Source organism: Metopolophium dirhodum, chromosome 4 (assembly GCF_019925205.1).
Source record: "Metopolophium dirhodum isolate CAU chromosome 4, ASM1992520v1, whole genome shotgun sequence".
In the NCBI taxonomy this organism is placed as follows: Eukaryota; Metazoa; Arthropoda; class Insecta; order Hemiptera; family Aphididae; genus Metopolophium; species Metopolophium dirhodum.
The window spans coordinates 4,710,983-4,732,519 of NC_083563.1; the positions used below are offsets into that span (position 1 = coordinate 4,710,983).

Consider the following 21,537-nt stretch of genomic DNA (forward strand, 5'->3'; position numbering starts at 1 on the left):
GGGAAGGAACACGTGTGTATTTATTAATATTATAAACTTTAGAACACAGTACATCACTACAACCCCGAGCTCACTTCTTCCACAAATGCCTATTTACGAATCACTATTCCAGGTCATGAAATATTGAAATCGATTATAATATCGTTAAAAATCATCTAAGAAATCAAGTGATATCAAAATCAAATGTCTTTTTTTTAATGATAGGTAGGTGTTCAACATTTATATTGAAATAGAAAACAAATTAAACCGATTATATTTAATACTAAAATAATAACCGCGCGTTTTATATTTTTTGTAATATACAAATAGATTAAAAGTTTAAAAACAAATATATAAATTTAAAATCGTATTACATTTTGAAGCTTTTTGATCCAACAAAATTTTATTGACATTCATAAAAAAAAAAACTATTAATTAAAATCTCCGTAAAAAGCTCAACATAAGTAAAAAATTTCAAGTATCTATGGTTATTCGTTTTTAAATTACAGCAATTAAAAAAGAAAATCGCTACATAAGAAATTGAGTAAATATCGAACCTTGTAAAATTTTGAACTTCATAAAAATTTTCTGACAGGTAGACATTTTTTTTTTTGATGAAGTTAGACAAACTTATGATGAATATTGAATTAAATTGAAACCTTAGATTTAAAAAGTAAAATTTTTTGAATTTTCAACAAAAAATTTGCACATTTTCGTGATTTTTACGTATTTTGTCGAAATTTGAACTTGAAATTTTATAAAAAAAAATTGTGACTTTATTTTTAATATTTTTCAACTGCCTTTGTAATAATTTATTAGGAAACTTGAATTATATTTTCAAGCTTTTTGACCCAACAAATAAAAATTGGAAACTGAAAATTTCTGTAAACAACTTAAAATTCTAAATATTTTTAAAATTGTACGGTGTATAGAAAATGCTAATATGATCAAAATTTTATGATCTACGGTCATTTGTTTTAGAGTTACACCAAAAACCAAAATCGATTTTGTCTAAAAGACATTTTGCGTTAAAATTCCCGTTTTTCCTTAATTTTTCTTTATTTTTCACTGCGTTTTTGAAAACTGGGAAATTTTTACTTTTGATATACCTAGGTAGGTACCTACATTTTATTTGAAATTAAATTGTTTTCCCAATACTAGTAGATATAATCTTATGTAATAAAATATAAATTAATGATTATATAATAAATTACAAAATCCAAAAGTCTTTTCATAGATACTCTCTCTTTTTCTAATTATTAAGTCAATTTTTTTGAAATTTCCCTATGAAAATTTGAGAAATAATATGTCTAAGGGAGGCCTGGGCGTTGATTCACTACCTATGTCACAGACCACAGTACCAGTACCTACGCGAGAAATGGACACTGTGGACGCTTCCTCCAGTCATATTTGAGAAAAGGTATTCCTCCCTCCATTGCGGGAGGAGTGAAAACTCATATACAACCTAGTAGCGTTAATTTTTTAGACTCTTATATTATTATCATGACAAAAAAAACCAAATTTTAACGAACCTGTAGCTTAAAATTTAGAATTTTAAGTACCTATCAGTAATGATGTTTATACATAATAAATATATAATCTAACAGTATATACCTAAATTTACCAGGCTATTGATTTTAACATTTGAAGAGATAAATAAAATAAACAATAAAAAAAAAATACATTAAAATATTATATTAAAATTAAAATATTAAAAGTAGTAGAATTAGTAAAATTAATATATTTCTCTCATAACTCAAAATTCCAAATGTATTATCTTGTAAAAATAAATGTTAAAGTTATAAATTATAATATTTAAAAATAAAAAGGTAAATATAAGTAGTGTAGTTATAGTAAAGTTATGTTAATTAATAAAATTCAAATAAAAATAAAAATCATAAATATATATATAAGTAAAAAGTATAAAAGTACATCAATACAATAAAGGTTAATATAAAATAAAAAGTCTATAAGATTTTCAACCCCTCGAGTGTTCTTGTGATGTTCTTAATTCATTTAATTTGTCAATAGTCATTATTAATTTTCTCCTTGGACCAAATAAACTATAAAAATTTAAAGAATTAATCATATCCAATTTGTATAGGTATCATGCACGCGTGTATTCAATACATAGGTATATAAAAATAATAAGTTTTTTACGTGAATGTTTCAATGTTTAATTACTTTGATTAGGTAAATTATTTACCATAAATATGATTATTTTAGATCAAGACATCAAGTTATTATTTTAATATAATTATAATTTATAAATAATAATATAATTTAAATTTTTGATTACAATTAACAAATTTCTGCAGGCACGTAAAACATGTTCAGAATATAAATGCATAATTCAGTTTTGTATTTGTTTATTTTTAACCAATTAGTAGTGTTTTTTTTAGGAATGAAAATGCCAGTCTTGTTAGTTGTTATGAATAATTGTTAAATGTATTCAGAATACGTATTTAATACTGGGTGTCATTTGTATTTGAAATACGTATACCGGTATTCGAATACTGCGTCTTTCAAAAGTATTTGATTATAAATATTAAATACAAACACATTTTAAAAGTAGGTAGGTATTCAAAATACTTTACAAGTACTTTTTTGTGGAACCAATATTAAAATATTTGTACGCGTTTATTACAAATGTATACTTAAATGAAATGTATAGGTACTTATAATTATTAATAAATATATATATTTTTTATTTAACAAAATAGTATTATATTTAGGTACAATCTATAATATTTTATAAACAATAAGTAAATTTGGTAAAATAAGATTAACAACATGACAATCTTGAGAAGTTTATAGTTTTGAATTAATACCGGTCGGGATTTAGAGATCCAGACACCAATGTGTCTTATTAATCGATGTGGGGAGTTATCTGGGATAGATTCACTGGCTAGATTAGATACTATAGTGGATTAATGTGTTCGAATGATTTAGTGTAGAATATTTTATAATAGATTTTGGCTGTAATAGAGACTGTTTACATTTTTAGGTCTTTGTGTAGTGAAATGTTTGAGACGTACCATGGTGCAGATATTATTTGGCGAAGAGATATTGACTGGAAGGCCTGGATAGTAGGTACGTGGCACATTCCCATATTTGGATGCCATAGGCTCAAATGGTGTTTAGCATTGATTTGTATAGTATTAGTAGTTTGTTGTTGCTTGGACTTGAGAATAGGGCGTAATAGATGAAGTCTAGACTACCTTTCTTTTCGTTTTTAGATGGGGACCCCAGGTTAGCAGCTTGTCTAAGATTAGACCTAAATATTTAGTTGTTGACTTTTTACAATATTTTAATTTTTAAGTGAGTTTTGAGCATTTTCAAATATTATTATTGTATATACTCATACCTAACTTAAAAATTAAAGTATCCTTAAAAAACAACGAGAGAACACAGATAATGTTCTTACATATACCTTAAAGTTTGATAATAGGTAAATTCACTCCAATATCAAAAATTCAAAACTATTAACTAACAAAACACTATTGAAACTGGTGAACAAAAATTTGATATGTCGTACGTGTTAAAACGAAGACAACTATGCGGGCTCGGCGTCCCCTTAATGAAATCTTAAAAATTCTTAAAATAATTATAAAATATTAAGACCAATTTTTAAAATAATTGTAATATAGTTACCGTATATAGCCGTATATACGCAGAGCCGGGCCGAGCAATAGTAGTGCTCCTGGCAAGATGACAATTTTGCGCCCCCCCCCCACCGTATTCTCAAAAATTTGTTGACTTTGCGCTCCTCGCAGGTGCCACCTTGTCAGTAGGCCCTCAGCCCGGCTCTGAATATACGAAACAAAAATACTATTCGAAGAAATACGACGATAAAAAGAAAAAAGTATTTAGTATTGTGGAATAAAATACTAAGTAAAACTATTTTGAAATAATTTGAAATACCAAAAAAGTATTTTAATAATTAACAAGACTGGTCGAAATGGAAATGAAAAAATTTTATTTTTATATTTTAAAGAACATTCGGTTGGTACCTACATTTATCGCTCAATTAATATTCTATGTAATAACTATATATTCGAAAGCATAAATTGGATTATGAATATGTATTTTATATAACTTCATAAGTATAGGTAACTCAACATTTAAATTATAGTTTAGTATTATTCCGATTCGAAAAAATGGCAAGTTATTAATTCTAAAAATGTTTATATTGTTTTTTAATTTATAATCAAGAAAAGGAATTTGCATACTTTTCTCTTATTATATATCAAATTCCTTCGTTTTATCGATATAAAGTTAGGCACCTTTATAATAGTACCTATAGGTATATTATATATTTATATTACATTGGTAGGTACTAGTAATGGTAGGTAAAAGGTGTACCTTCTGGCATAGGTGCAAATAGGAGGAGGGCTTTAGGGGCTAAGTCCCCCATAAATGTCCATATCCCCCCCCCAAACATTTCCTACGTTTTGTTTTAAACTTATTCAGTATTATCAAAGTAAGGGTTTGTTAAATGTAGAAAAACCTAGGGGAATCTTGTATGAAAATTTCAAATCTTAGATATACATAGACAATTTTTTATGAATTTCTAATTTGAAATAATTTGCCAATTTTCGTGATTTTAATTAATTTTGTGAACATTTTAACTTTAGACGTTCATAAAAAATTATTGTGGGTTAACGTTAATTTTTTTTTTTAATTTCCACTAACGACAATTTAGGAAGACCGTTGTATCACAAACAATTTTTAATCGAAAATAATTTTAAAAAAACTAATAAAAATAACTTAAAACGTTCTTATGCCTATAAAAAGCTAAAAAAGAATCTCATTATTTCGAAAATGTTTGGTGCGTAGAAATCGCTAATACGAATATTCTGTAAAAATGTCATGCTTCTAATTTTACAAATAAATTAAAAATTACGCATAGGTTGGTACGTCACAAAATATATATAGATAATATTATATAATATTTATATTAATACAGTAGTACCTATACAGTAATACATTTATTATTTAAAAAAAAATATCTTTACACTAGTTCTATAAAAAAATTTCTGAATTATTCTTAATTATATTTTACATAAACATAATTAAATAATGTATGTGGAATGAGGAATTGTCACAAGAAAATACATTTATTAAATTATTTATGTACGTTTTAACTCTTAATATGGTTAATATTATCCTCAACCATACTATAATAAAAAATAAAAAATAATCATATAATTTAAAACTAATAATTTTGTATAATTATATACTAACTGTATACCGATATCTTTCAAGTCTTGCTCAGATAACTTCAAGAAATCATTATACCGGATGTTTCGTTCGTCGAACACCGGCCAATATTTTTCCAGTGACAACTGTTTTAATAGTTTTTCCACGTGATAATCTATAATAATTTACGTTCATAAATGATTGCAGAATGTTTAATTATAAAATAAACACTGTATAGTGTGTTTGTAATAAGAAATATGTTCATTAAGTGAAATGAAACACACCTAAACGTTCGTCGCTTTGAGGATTGTTTCTGGCATTTTCCAATTTTTCTGACCATGTAGTATTCAACACGTTCTTTTCGGGTCTATTTCCATACTCGTACAACAGTTTCATTACTCTCCGGAATCCTTTCGAGATAGCTGTCATAGTCATAGTCTTACCGAAGTTATCACTATAAAAGCAAGTAGTAGATGTATTTTAAAATCTAGGGATACGTCTTAATGTTTTAATTGTGGAGTTTTTCTGACTCTTATCGATGTAATGTGTACCTATTTTTTGTGTCAGTTATGTTTTTAAAGTTAAAGTAGGTACCAATATAATAATAGGTACTTATATTAATAATATTATTATAACTATGTATTTATTCCCTAAAATAGACTATAGTTAAATATAAATATATAAGAAGTCAAAACATTGTAAATATATTGTAAATTGTATTACATTATTCTATTGACTATATTTATAAACAAAGAATATACAATCACGCATCAACATTTAGACAGTAATAAAAGGTGTTATAAAAGTTAAAACATCTTACTAAGGTAAAAAACAAAACAGGCAGTTATATTCAATGTATAGGTACCTAAATATATAAATTATTGAAAATCCATTTTGTATGCTTAGGATTATAATAATTCTGATGACTTAAAATTATCTTTTTATATTATTATAATCATACTTTATAATCCTACTGGGATATGTGAGAGATGTCTTTGGGTTATCGACTACACTACTATATACAGTGACAGTCTTACCTGTCAGTGTATAGGTTTATTTTATATAATATAATACTGTATGTAATAGACAAGTACTGGTTAATTTTCTATACTTTTTTGTTAATATATTATGATAGTTAGTATAATTTTATTTTAATATAATATTTAATGTTTTCTTTTTTAAAATAATTAATTCTTGTTCAGGGTGGTATAATTAATTAGAACTTCGAAATAAGTAGGTACTTAAGTTATTCGGATAATAAGCTTTTAAGTCTAATAAGCAATTTTGATCAATATAACTTACACCTACATGGGTACATCTTATTATGTAGGTAGATACCTATTTATTTGTTTGTTTCATTAGTAAATACAAATACAAATATAGGTATATAATGCAGTGTTATAAAAATAATTAGGTGATACAAATATAATGATTTTGTTAATTTGAGATGGAATATTGTCATATGAGTAGACGTGTATTCAAGTATTAGTTTTAAATTTTAAATAAGTTTTAATGTTTAAGCAAGTACACAAATGTTTTCTTACCTATATTATAAATTAAGTATCACTAACTATTATAGTAGGTACCTACATAAAAACTATTCATATAATCATCTAACTAAAAACATGTTAAAGTGTAGATTTATCATTATAGGTATGCGTCATATAAACTACAGTGCATTTTGCGTTCAAAAATCAAAAAAAATCTACTAACATTACGTTACAATTGGCTTGTTTTTCAATAAAATACTCCAATATTTCTTCTTGATTGTATAATACCGCATAAAACATTGCAGATCTGCCTAGTTTATCAGGCATCTCCAAAATGTCAACCTAAAAAATACGGTTAATTAATATTCGTATTATATGCCATTTTAATTCTAAGAATATTTCGATCATGTCCATTGGTTCAATCGAAATAGTCGGCGTTTAGTGGTATACATTTTACAGTGGCTACAAAGATAACATGCCACACTATCTATAGGTACACTCATTAGTTTGGAGTCTTTAGAATGCAAGGCAATACTTAACGATGCAATTACACCAGTTTGCAGCGTCCGTTCAATTATCGATGGCAAAAATGTGACTGTGGGTAAATTTGTCTTTCGGTACCAGCGCTTGTATATTGTCCACCTCAAATACTACATGCCGATGGTAAAAAAATCGACTCAATTGTTGAATCATTAGAAGTTATAACCTGTTAATCCCCACTCCAAATCTTAAAAAAAATGTATGAAATCAATGCATGCACTACTGGTTCCTGGAGATGACCATTATAAACGGCGGTGGCTCGTTGGATCATCTAACAAATATATAGATGTTTGTCACGAATGAAGAATATCGCGAGAGTAGGTGTAAGTAGATAGGAAACCTATATTGAGTGGGAAATAGTTTCGTAAAGACGAGTGGCCTCAATATTGACAAGGGTTTCACTAAAAAATAGTTATAAATAATAAATATTCGCAAAAGAATGCCGATCGAATAAGATATATGACTTATAATAGTATAATGGGTCTATAGAGGTTGGCGACTAACAAAGGTAGAACTGACAAAACGCAATAGACATGTGTGTAGTGTTAAATGTGAAAGCGATCGGTGATCGCAATTTGAATGCATTTTTCATCTTATACTTATGAAATAGTTTACATAAAACGTTATCTACTATAAAAGAAACATACATAGTTTAGTAGAATACCGATAGAACATATAAATAATATAATCATTATTTTAGTTATATTATTACTAAATACTACATAACTTACTAAGTACCTACCTACATATATTATGTCTTAATCGACTTAATGAATATATTTTTGAACACATCTATTGTTTTCGTGTTACCATATTAGTAAATTTAACTATTAAAAATAACTCGGAGGGCTACGCCTAACCTGCGTACCAGGATTTTCGTTAAGGGTACACACATAAATATAAAAGTAGTAGGTGGGTACATGCCATGTACCCGCGGTACCCTCCACTACACCTCTGTTGTTAGCTCAGAATATTTGTACACCACTAAACCTACCTATCTATTAATAATGAAATTTAAATTAACCTTACATTATTCACTAAAAATACAACGTTTAATTGATGGTTCATGAAAATAGTTTTTTTTAAATTATTTATTCTTATCTTATACTTTTGTGTAATTCGTATAATAAAAAATGCATTAAGGATTTTTTAAATGCAATTTTAATCAATCGATCAAGAGATAATCAGATAAGCTTACATATTATTTTGTTACTACCTTGAGACAACACAACATAACGTCGTTGAACCCCCGAGGGCGGCTAATGAATATGACTTGTATAGTGACTATATAGTTAAGAGTCAAGACGCATGATACAAATTATCATATTATTTCTCATTATCTACTATCTAGTATACAGTGCTATGTGATTTTGGTTGCCTATATTTATGATTATTAGGAGAAATTAAGATTGTAATAAATTAAAATAATAGATGATTTATTATATTTTAAAATATGCCTTAAACAAATATTTAAAAAATATAATTCATTGTTAGTTTTAGTAAAATATTATAACTTTATAAGCCATTTTATCTTATAATAGGTACTATACAAGTAACTATTAGAAATACTCTGTAGAAGTAAGACATTTTTTTTATAATAGTGAATTATTTTATGTTTTGTTAGAGGCTATTATTATCATACATTTTGACAGATTTTATTTTGTTGAGATTTTGAGTTTATACTCAAACTTATATATGTTGGAATAGATTTAAAATATTTTTTCTTTACAATAGTACACTAATTGGCTAGATAACAAATAGAACATTATATACCAAGTTCAATTGTGATTAGGATTCATAACCATAGTTTTTATACGTTTTTACTTCTCCAACTTCCAATAATCTTTTTAAAAATAAGATTTATCAAACAAGTTATTTATATTGTGTCCACATTAATTGTAAATACTAAACATCTCAATATAATAATTGAAAATAATAATATTATATCTCAATAATAAAATTGTTCAATTTTTCACTCTGTCAAGAAGCTTGAACATTTAATACAAGGTTCCTCATGAGTTGTTACTACTGAAATTAAAAAACAATTTGATCGTAAATTCACAATAGTTTAATGAGCGTTTGAAGTTAGAATTTACATGATATTGGATATTATTCCGTGAAATAACTATTTTTCCTCAGTCCTCAAGCAATTTACTTATTTTATTGTTATTCGAAAAAAAAAATAACCGTAGATACTGGTAATTTTCACCAAATGTCTATAAAAATATATTCTATATATGGTATATTTTTCAAAATATTTTGACTCTTTTTGAGCTATTTATAGACGTTTCACATATTTGATTTATTTTTAATTTTAGGTCAGTAAATATCGATAAAAATCGTTTCGCTCGGTCAAAAAAATTGAACATTTGATACAAGGTTTCTTATTAGTTTTCAATATAGCTATTTAAAAATATTATAAATCTGTATATGTGCAAGTTTTTTGAAGCATTCGAAGTTCAAATTTTGACAAAATAACCAACATTTACAAATTAGTTTTTGTAAAAAATGTATAAAATGTTTAATTTATATAGCTACGGCTTGAAAATGTAATAAAAGGTTCTTCATAATTAGTTCATACTAGATCCAAAAAATTAAATATTAATACCTACTATAATATATGCAATATTTTCAACAAAAGTTAAATAAATCTATCATAATATTAATAGTAAAAAAAATTACTAATGGAGGGACGGAGTGGCCAAGCGGACTAAGGCGTCGGTTCTGAAGCGCACCGTCGTCGGTTCGAACTCGGCCACGGGTGGCATTTTACTTCGGGCAGTTATGGTGTCCGGAGACAGAGCCTGATATCGCTATCCTAACCATTAGGTACCTACGTATATAGTTGTCAATTATATCTATATAGTACCTATAAAATATATAATATTGTAGGTACCTATATATTTATAATCAGATATTACTGTATTTATATTATAATGTATTATATCATTTAATTTAAAACAATGATTACTAAAGAATATTTATCAACTGAAGTACACACTTTTTTATTTATAATAACTTATTGGCAGGTACACCCATCTACAGTTCTATTATTTTTTAAATTTTTCTCTTCAGGTATTTTCGCTAAAACTGGGCAGTTAAACCAATATTTTGTTTTTAATGGATCATCATTTGAATTTTAATTACATTTTATAATAATTAATTTCAATTTAATTTACCAAATTGTGAAAATTTAATCAAAATAAATCATCTGAAACCATTAGTATTTTATTCTTAAACGTATGGCTATGCATCATCCTTTTTATACATAGTTGTATAATATACGGTATGTAGGTACCTTCTTATTTTACGCTAAATAAAATAGTGTGGCAGATAATTTAGAGAAAATTACTTAATCAAATCTACATAACACTTATAATTTTAAGTACTTATAGATGATATGATGACCGCTTGTTGTTTATTGATGATATAATATATCTAATAATCTTAATACATTTGAATATTATACGAAACCATTAATCGATATCTTTAGAAACTATTTACAGTTTACCATAATAATGTCCACCTTTCCGGTATATTTAAACACATTAAAATATCTATTCATAAATACCATAATCGTGGACTCAATAAGTGATCACATAATATTATGTTTCCTTTTTTCCAACGCAAAAATGTAATGCTTTTTACGTGTTTTTTTTATCCCGTCAACTGACCTTCCCACTCGGATACTGGCTAAATACGAGTTGATTTTTTTTCTATACCCACAAATGTGCTAAATATAATTATATAGTGTCCGAATGAAATATCTTGATAGCTGAGTTTTTTCCGGATCAAATGTCACTTTAAATACCCCCATGCAAAGTACGCGAATAAAATACAACGAAACTAGATGTCCGTGCATGAATGAGCGGGCAACGACGGCTCCGTTGTTGGCGGAACAAATAAAATCATTTTAATTTATTCATGTGGTCACGTCCTTATGGTCGGCTATTTTAAAGAAATATGACGTTGGTTAAACACTCCATTACATACGTTCGTACACGTGAACTATAATTAAATATAATATATAATATTATACATTCAACATTGTTCTTATAATGCTGCACCGAAGAAATTGTCTTCAAACTCTGGTGGATAAACGAAAGGTTTAAACCTTCAATAAGTCAATATATTACTTGGAGCACTTAAGTATTTAAACTTAATAACATCCTTATATACATGTAATAATACAATTGTGTTATATTTTAAAATATGTATAAAGTATTGAGCAATGGTTAAATTTTAAAACAATTGTTAGTTTTTTATATAATAATCTACAATGTGTATTAGGTATTCTAAGTTTATAACACGATACAATTTTATTTGGTCCATTTAATATTTTAATACAAAATCAACGCTAGGTATATTAATTGTTTTGATAAAATATTAAATGCGTATAGGAAATAATGTTTAAATGTTTAATACAAGTTATTTTTGTGTAAAAAAAATATAAATAATTAGATTAAAATATTATATTATATTATATTATTAAAATAGAATGAATATTGATTTTCATGTACTTAAAATTGGATGATGTTATTATTTATTAAAAAAAATTAATTTAATATTGGGTGTTATTTATTTAAAAACCCAAAATTACACATTATAATTAATAATATTACAATATTTTTAATTGGTAGTTATTAATAAGAGACTTATGTTTTAAAAAAAATATTAGCATTATAGTTGGTGTTTTTTCTTTTAGTATTTTGAACATTTGAACATTATTTAAATATTAGAAACTTATAATCCTTATTGTAAATGTAATTATATAATTACAACTAAAAATAAAGTCTTAAATATTTTTGCTTACGTGAAATGTTTTCTTCACTATCGATACGTTACCGGACATGGTGGCGATCATTAAAGGTGTTTGTTTATCGTTGTTGGCCGAGAACAAAGTTGTTGGATCTAAATCTACTATGCGATCAACAAGATTTTTGTTTCCATAATAGCAAGCATACATCAGGCAAGTCCATCCTTTGTTATTGGCCATATTTAAATTGTTGCTAGGAAATAAATTTTAATTTAGTTAATAGCCAAAATATTTTTTTTATGAAAAATGTAGTTATATACGCGTATCCCTTTCTTAATAACGAATTTCAAGTTAAATGTACGCATAAATAAATAAATTAATATAAACTATATATTTGTTTGCTAATATTTTTATACATTGAAACCATGAAAGTATAATAGGTTTATTTTCTAAAAATTTAATTTACGTTGCAATATTTTATATAAGAAGTTCCAAACGAAACTTGTACGTAGTATCCCCTTGAACACTATAAAATATTATATTTAAGACAAATATTTTAAAACCATTTTTTTCAGCAATTACACTTTGCGAGGTGCTTTTTTTGATAATCAATTGTTGAATGATATATTATTATTTATATGGGTTTGGAAGCAAGTTCAAAAATACATTATTTTTTTGGGGGCCAATTTAGTTTGATTTTTCCTTAATATTTGGACCCAATTCGGGCTGCAGCCAAGTTTCGTCCCAAATATAAAAATGTAATTTAAAGATATACCAAGTCCGTCCCATGTCTAATCGAATTTAACAATGTCATATTATTTAGAAATAAAAATAATATGATTTTATTTATCGAACCAAATAAACTTTTCAGTCGTTATTTGTGCGTTTCCGCGCCATTTAATATATGTTAAAAATGGATATATAATATGTTCAGCGAAAAAGGTACAATTTTAATTGCCCATTAAAAATGAATTTAAACTTTGTTTTAAAATATCGTTGTTGAACGCTGGAAGTGTATTCAAAAATAATGCAAAGCATATTATATACAGATGGTAAGAATTTATAAAACTGAAGAAACTAATTCAAATCGTCAAAAACTTAATGTTAAATTAAAAAGAAAAGCTGTTGATGATCTTTGTAAAAAACTACCAAAACTTGTTCATAAAGAACTTTCTAATCATGATGTTAATACTATTACCTCTAATGATATAGACTAAAATAGAAAAAATATCCATCGTGCGAGGTCTTCCATATTATCAAAGTTACCTACATCCATTGAAGACGTTCATGAATTATTGAAAACAATAAATTACGATATATAGTAATAATGACGAACATTTTTTAATTATAAATAATCCAATTACACTCATTAGTTAGGTTTATTATTATTATGTTTATTACTTGCAATACAAACTTATCTCATTTAAGTAAAATTATAGTACTGTGTATGTTGATGGAACCTTTAAATGTTGCCCAAAACAATTTACACAAAGTTTTATTATTGTTGGATTAAAAGAACCAAACGCAGTTTTATTCCACTTGTATTTTTTTTACTGCCAGACAAAGCAAAAAACACGTATGAACACGGGTTTAAATTTTTAAGTACAGAATGTGATAAGCTCCAGTTACAATTTACATCGCAAACCATTTACGCAGATTTTGAAAAGGCTATTTATAGGCCGTTTATGCAGTTTGGCCAGAAATAGATTTATGAGGAGGTCGATTTCACTTAGGACAATCGTGGTGGTGTAAAACTCAAGATCTAAAATTGTCCACTTTTTTTAGAAATGACAGTTCTGAGATTGGTAGCTTTTTAAAATACATATTTGGATTGCCATTTTTAACCCCAGATGAAAATGATGAAAATGTACTATATTATGAATACCTATATTTGTTGTATATATTTTGTAATAACAATATTTAGACATATTAATTCGATTAAATTACGAAAATTATTATGGACGGAATCAGTATATATAGCTTTTTTTTTAAGATATAGTACAGTGAAACCTCTGAATAGCGGACACCCTCGGCCACAGATTATTTGTCCATTATTCGGAGTTGTCTGTTATACAGAGGTGGTAAATTGGTACATTTTTTAAATTCATAAAGGATAGTGTGTAAAATGAAAACATATTTTGTGCCATGTTAAATTAAATTACATACCAATAATGTTGTTATAAAAATGTAATATAAAATATAAATGTAGTTATGTAATATGTATGTACTAATTATGTAGATTTAATGATATGTATAATAACTGTCTAATTTTTTAAAAGCTCACGGTCTTTTAGCTTTGCTTATGATGAGAAGACGTTAAAACTCACCTATCATTTCACAGCATAAAAGTATAGTCAATCGTTTTTTCGAAACTTTTCCACTACTGCATGTTTCATTTTTAAATGCCATAGGTATAGTTTTAAATGTTAATAGATACGAATCGAAAAAAAAGCATTAAAAGAAAGAAAATTATTAAAATACCTTGTTCTAGTGTACGCTATTCGGAGATTTTCCTATTGAAAAGTAAGATCCCTCTTTAAAATCAGACATTGTATACACAATTTTCATGTTGAATAAATATTTGAATATTCTTACATTAATGAGTCTTAAGAAAATATAACTTCTATACAAATATAATATATTATGCTGTTTTAGATGTTATACCTACCTATAAAATAACATTTGGCGAAAAACATGTTCGATTTTTTTGACACAGGCATAATATTTAACAAGATAATTTATAATTATTTATAATTGTAGCCTGTATATTAGAAATGTACAATATCTCTAGTGACTAGTCGTAAACGTTATGGGAGTGTTATGCCTAAGAAGAAGGGATGGCTTTAGGCTTGGTGGTAGTATATAATTTGTTGTCATAACATTTTTTCGAATACCCCTCGTATACAAGTAACATGTATTAAATTACTATTATTTGAATTAACTGTAACAATTATGTTGTCATTTCAGAAAAAGTGCTACAGAAAAACTCAATAAACTATAATTATAAATTTTTAAACAGGCTACCCACGTGTTTATTACATATATTGAAAAGAGCACTGAGTAAAAATGATCGTATTTTAATAACAACGAATTAAATTCAAAGGATATTTTATATATTATCATAGTTATTTCTTCAAATTTATTGTCTATTTCTGAAGTGTAGCTGTGTATAATTTAAAATGTGTACATTCAATAATATAATTTTGTAATACATCACATTTATATAACCAATTAATTAGGTACAGCAATGTGTATATAAAATAAATTTAATATAAATATATATATGAATCATACATATGTATTAATAAGTAACTATTAATTGTATGTATATATTGTATACGGTATACCTAATGGGAATCAGGTAATTTTTACATTTTATTCGTTTCTATGATGATAAGCAAAGCGTTACACAAAATCGGTTAGAAAATAAAAATATCTGTAAGTACCCCGGCCCAAAAACATATTTATGTTAAAATGTATAAAATTTGGTTAATCATGATTAGTAGTTTGGGCGTTTGGCAATGCCTTCTAGCAATAATACGTAATGCAATTTATTATTTTTAAAAAGAGTTTTTTCGTAATTTCTTTCATATTTTAGTTACAGGTGCCTATCTAAGTCCTAAATCAAAAATACAAAACAGAATGTAGACAGGAAGTGTTAGGGGAATTTGTCATATTGTTTAACTAATTTAAGTAACGGATATTGGCATATTGCTATAGATGAGTGCAGTTTGCACTACTATTAAGTGGCGTTCTCAGGAATTTTCAATGGGGGGTTGTATTAACTAGGCACAGTCGTACAGAGTATAGATACCTACTCAATATAGATTTATTATTATTATTAGTGATGGCATTTTTAACTAAATTTCAGTAAACATTTGGTCTATTCAATAATCGTTATTGAAAACCACATTTTAATATACCTAATTAATTTTAATAATATTACTGATATATTTAAAATTATGATTTGATTTATCTACGCCTATATTTATATCTACACGAATCACTCTAACTTTTAAACCTTGGTTGAAATATTTATATATAAAATATAATATACATATTATGACTAGAACCTGAAGATTTCTGAAGTATGCGTTTAATGTGAACATATTATTATATATTTTTGTAGCAAGATCTGATCTCTACACCACTAATCGTTATGACGTTATAAACATTATTAAATTATGATAATTACGCCTACACTGTTCATACTGGTATTCATGTAATTGGTTTTATTGTCAAAAAAAAAAAAATAATAATAATAAAAATAAAAATAAAAATCAGAATCAAAAACCGATACATGTTCGTGTTATAAATAACTATATTGTATGTGTGTAAAATTGTAAACTGCATCAACCCACAGGCGGAACAAGCGAGTAAAAAAATGTATAAAATAAAATTTACCACTAAAAGCCAGGGGGCATGATTGTACTCTCTACTTGCCCTCTCCCTGTTTTAGACGACTGCCCTTGGACGTTGGAATGCAGTGGGAGATTAATCGGAACGCAGACCCCAACTGTGCAAAATGGCTTAATGCAAAATTAAAGAAAAATTATCTTTAAAGATTCGTGTTAGATATTTAGATCAGGAATAATTAATAGTTAAATACATTAAAGCATGGTAAGTACAAGTTTATAAGTTATTATTTTTATTGATACCCCGATTATATTGTATGTATCTATGCTTTTTTAAACCAGTATTTTGATCTCGTTAGGTACATTTATTAAAATCTCAAAAATATATTTGTAATAAATTCTTATCATTTTATAAGATATATAAATACCTATATTGTATACGCTATAATTAAGTTTATTTGTTTTTAATTTTTATTAATTAAATAGGTACTGATTATTTTAAAATGATTTTACAGAGAAATATCTTGAACCTACGTTTAATAATAAGTAAATTAAATATAGAACTATAGCAGTATAAAATACCTTATTATACTTAAAGGCCATCATAAGCGAAAAATAATAATCACGTCATACTAAACATAATTATTGTATTTGATAGGTTGTTTTATTCCGAAGATATTGATGACACATTGATTTAAAATTGTATAAACACATAACGGATTTTAAATTTATTTGATATCACTTCTCCGTGTTTTGTACAGACGCAATGCCAACAAGTTTCTAACATTGAATACTGATCATAATCCACGACTATTGACTACGACTACCTATCTAAGAATAATATTAGGTACTACTCATATTATTATGTATTTATGTATATTGTATAATGTATATCGACTATACTGCAATTGTGAAATTTATATTTTAAAACTGTAATCAAATTAAAAAATAAAAAGGCAGATTTCACGATTTAAATACAAATATTTTATAACTATAGTTATATCAATTGGTTATTGAAGGTTTTTCACTTCTGTAAATGGTATGACAGATCAAAGACATGCATCGTCAACAATAATAAAAGAAAATTAACTCTTTATGGTAGGTAATATTCTAATAATAATTTCAAACAATTACCTATAATAGTAATAACTATGAGTTGTATGAAGAAACATAAGTATTTTATAATTTTATTAGAATAACACATTGTTTCTATTATTCTCTTATTATGGCCATATTTGATATTTCAATATTTGTATGTTATTAGATTCTGGGCGGAGTAAGGAAGCTAGTTGTTTTACAATCGTGTTATTTTTTTTTTATCCTGTATACAAAATTTTTACCAGAAGGAGGGTTTTGATTTCAACATATTGTATCATATCTTTTAGAAAATTGGATCAGGATTTAGAGAGGTTATTTTTTGATTTTCAATAATTATTTAATGCCACGAGAAAAACCACCAAAAAATTACGAAAAACCACTAAAAATGGGATTTTAATTTCTAACGCTTTGTTTATCACCATAGAAACGAATAAAAAATAATAATATTATATAATTGATTCAACTCACAAGCTATAATAAATAAAAGTCTCCGCTCAGAATCGTTTTTCTAATACAATGATATTATATCATTGAATTCAAGTTTAATACAATCCATTATACATTGGCCCATTTGTAACCTACTGTACAGAAGAGCGACATCCACTTACCCGCTTTTTTTATTCTAGTTATTAAAAATATTTTTTATCAAATTTAACAAATTATAAAAATATTATTTAATTTCTAATATGTAGTTTTTAAATGTTTGATCATTGAATATTAAAAAGTTTTTGGTATTTTGAGTATATAACCAAAATAATAAGCTCAATATATTGTTTTTCTGAAAAAATATTGTTGAAACCAATTATCATTAAATATTGTACCTAAACCATATTATGAAAGTAACATATTTTGTTATTTTTTTATACTGAATTCTTGCATTACAATCAAGCATTGACGTAAAAGTTTCAACATTGTATTCTCACACTAAGAAAAAAAAATTTTTGAATTGTAAAGAAAACAATAGTTAAACAGCAATTATAGGTATGTATAGTATCTACAATTATTAAAAGTAGTAAATTAGTAAAAGATTTTAATAAATATGGAAAAATTTTTTTTAATTGATCATTAAAATCATCAATGACAAAGGTATTAAATTATTATTGGACAAGACAGTACATTATTATTGTACATTGGCCAGGCAAGGCCCTTCCCCCCCCCCCCCCCCCCCCCCCCCATTGGATCCGCACCTGGTAAGCCACTAGGTTAGGCTAGGTTAGGCAATATGGACAATTGTTTAGTTCGTAACCTACTATTTAATTGGAAACGATTTTTATGTTTAGGACTTTATAGGTACTATAATCAAAGTACAATTTTATTCAACAGATATTATGAAAGCGTGAAAAATAAGTAATTGATATAAGATAAAAAAAAACATTGTGTAACTTTTGATATCCATACGGAATTTAAGAAAAATTTTAATCTAAGTATAGTTTTTTTTTATTCTAAATTAATTATTGCAATCTTTAATATTTTAAAAGTGATTAAATTAGCAATACATACAAGTTAGGAAAGCTCACTCTGTGATCGTGAATATTCCCGTTTTCTGAACTTATTTTAATGAAACGTTCTAAATAGTTACTATGTGCTGGTAACTAATGGACGAACGTTCTGGTGATATAAGCTGGTGTTTTAAACTTATTATTAGAAACCTAAAACCTAAATTGAGGGGTGACATTCCAAAACGTACTATTGCCATAAACTTGATTTTCCAAGAAGAGCAGTTTTGTTTTTGTTAAATATTATCTCCTATAGTGATACTGTGTGAATAGGTACGTTTTGGATGATTTATACATTTATGAACCGATTTTGTTCATGGAATAGATGATTAAAGTTTAATTCTGATAGCTCAAATCGACTTCCCCGCCTTTTTTTCTATAAGAATCGATGCATATCTCGATTTTGTATATTTTGGCAATAGGTAGTACGTTTTGAATGTCACCCCTCAATTGACAAAGCAAATCTTCTATCGGTATATGGTAATTGACTCTATATTAAATTAAATTAATTTAAACATCATCAGTTCCTCGATAAAACATTAATTATCTTGAATTATAAAATAATATATGTTTAACACATTTTATTATTAATTGTAGTAAAGTTAATTTTAAATTTAAATTTATTAAAACTGATCTGTGAATTGTGATTTGTGATTAAAATTAAATTTTGATTATTCTTATCGTGTTATAATTATTAGCGATACGATTGACGTATTATTCAATAATTTGTTGAATTTGTTAAATCGTTAGAACGAAAACATGTTAAATGTTCTTTTAGTAAATATAAATACCTAGGTACCTCCCAATTATTACTTATCTTTATCAGCGATATGATTTTATTTAGTGTTTAATAATAATATAATGTAGTGTTAAATGCCTATCATCTAAAATGCTACGAAGGTCCGTTTCAGTAACGATAATATTCCAATACATAAATGGTACTACCTACTATACTATTGTATAGGTATAACCTAACACACAATAGTTAATAGACACCTACGTATTTGTTGCTTGTTTAGTTTAACGATTTTGTATTATAATTAATCGATTTATCTTTACGAAAATATTACCGCATTAATACGAAATGTTTTAATTAATTTAAATCGAGATTATACAATATTATTGGTAGATATTAACGGCCGGTGAGGTAAAGCGATTGTCATCGTTCTGATACCTACGCGTATCATTGATGTTAGTTCTAAAACACACGTTTATTACTGTTATTATTATTATTACTATTACTGCTGTAGTATGCTGTTCGTAAGTAAAACATGATGTGGTTCTTTTTTTTTGTATACATAGGTATTATATTTTGAAGGGTATAATCAAAGAAATGGTCAATGATAGTTTCAGACGTTTAATATCGAGATTTTTACGTTTATGCGTTAAATGTATGTTCCAAGTATTATTATGTAATATTATGTATATCTATCACAGACACACAATATCATAACTGATCGAAGCATGTACCTACTTGCTATAATAATATATTCGTGTGTATATAGGTACATATTTTGATGATGGCGACCACAGATTGCAACAAAGATAAATATTTTTAAATGTAGGAAATTATCCGCTGGAATTTTGAATACAAAACATACGCTAATCCTTCGTATAAGTACATAAAAATTTCTTAACATAATAAATTGAATATAATCATTACCTTAGCGTCAGCATATCAATCACCTTCGGGTGATTCAGTGTACACGCCGTATGCAGGTCCATGATACTGGTGCAATCGACGTGTGTGTACCCAAAACAATGTAAAATAATTGTTGTTTTTGTCAAATAAAACGTTATCAGATAATTATCAGAATTATTCTGTATGAATATTAATGTAGTCAAAATCACGAAAAAAAGAACAGACCAACACTGATCATATTTAACGTTGACCGGATCCTGCGTATAATATGAGAGTAATATGAGTATACGGTATGTCGGTTATAGCATATTGTTGTTCGCATCACGATTCACAGTGAACTATCAATCAATGATAATATTGTTAATATAAGTAATATCTTATCGTTATTCACCGATGTTCAAATTACATTCGACAATTGGTATTTTGTTTAAACAATTTATTTCTGTCTACCATTTTTGTTGTGTTTTTTTTTTTTATATTGTTGCTCTATAAGCCGACCGGTCGTGTCACGCTAATTACCGGCTCTTTTCCACACAAACCGCTCCGGGCGATTCGATAATTAGGAGCAATCTCCATGCGGAAAATTTTGTTAATTTTAGATAAATTTTTTTTAGTTTATATATATATATACATACATAATATGTGTATCGTGTTGCGCACGATTTCTTTATTACATATGTGTATGATATAGCTTGGGGAATGCTCAGAGGAATAATCTCAGATACACTACACATAGCATATCTTACGATCGAAGTAATTTACGCTGTATAATAGGACGTACATACAGCGCTGATGCTGTAAAAATATTCCCCACACGCATCAATAGACATTCTGACCACCTTGAGTTGAGTTCTTGAGAATGTTAGGGTAGAATACACGCCGCAGAGGGGATCGCGTCTGACCCATACCGAAAGGTTCGTGTCTGTGACGAATTTGGTTTTTCAAGACTTATGTTTTTTTTTTTTTTTTTTGTCACGGA

The 21,537-nt window shown here is 26.7% G+C and overlaps 1 protein-coding gene across 2 annotated transcripts; it reads right to left on the bottom strand.

The window, feature by feature from the left end:
• Nucleotides 1-1,725: 1,725 nt before the first annotated feature.
• LOC132943380 (ankyrin repeat and SAM domain-containing protein 3-like) lies at nt 1,726-20,872 on the bottom strand. Of its 2 annotated transcripts, none has more exons than XM_061012354.1 (6): nt 20,580-20,872; nt 12,025-12,220; nt 6,895-7,013; nt 5,466-5,635; nt 5,234-5,356; nt 1,726-2,042 (listed from the first exon to the last, which is right to left on the bottom strand). In XM_061012354.1, exons 1-6 carry the CDS (start codon nt 20,639-20,641, stop codon nt 2,017-2,019), a joined length of 696 nt encoding a protein of 231 aa, XP_060868337.1. In that variant the 5' UTR covers nt 20,642-20,872; the 3' UTR covers nt 1,726-2,016. The 2 variants fall into 2 exon arrangements, with proteins under 2 accessions (XP_060868337.1, XP_060868336.1); XM_061012353.1 differs by having other exon boundaries at nt 5,227-5,356.
• Between the last annotated feature and the right edge of the window lie 665 nt (nt 20,873-21,537).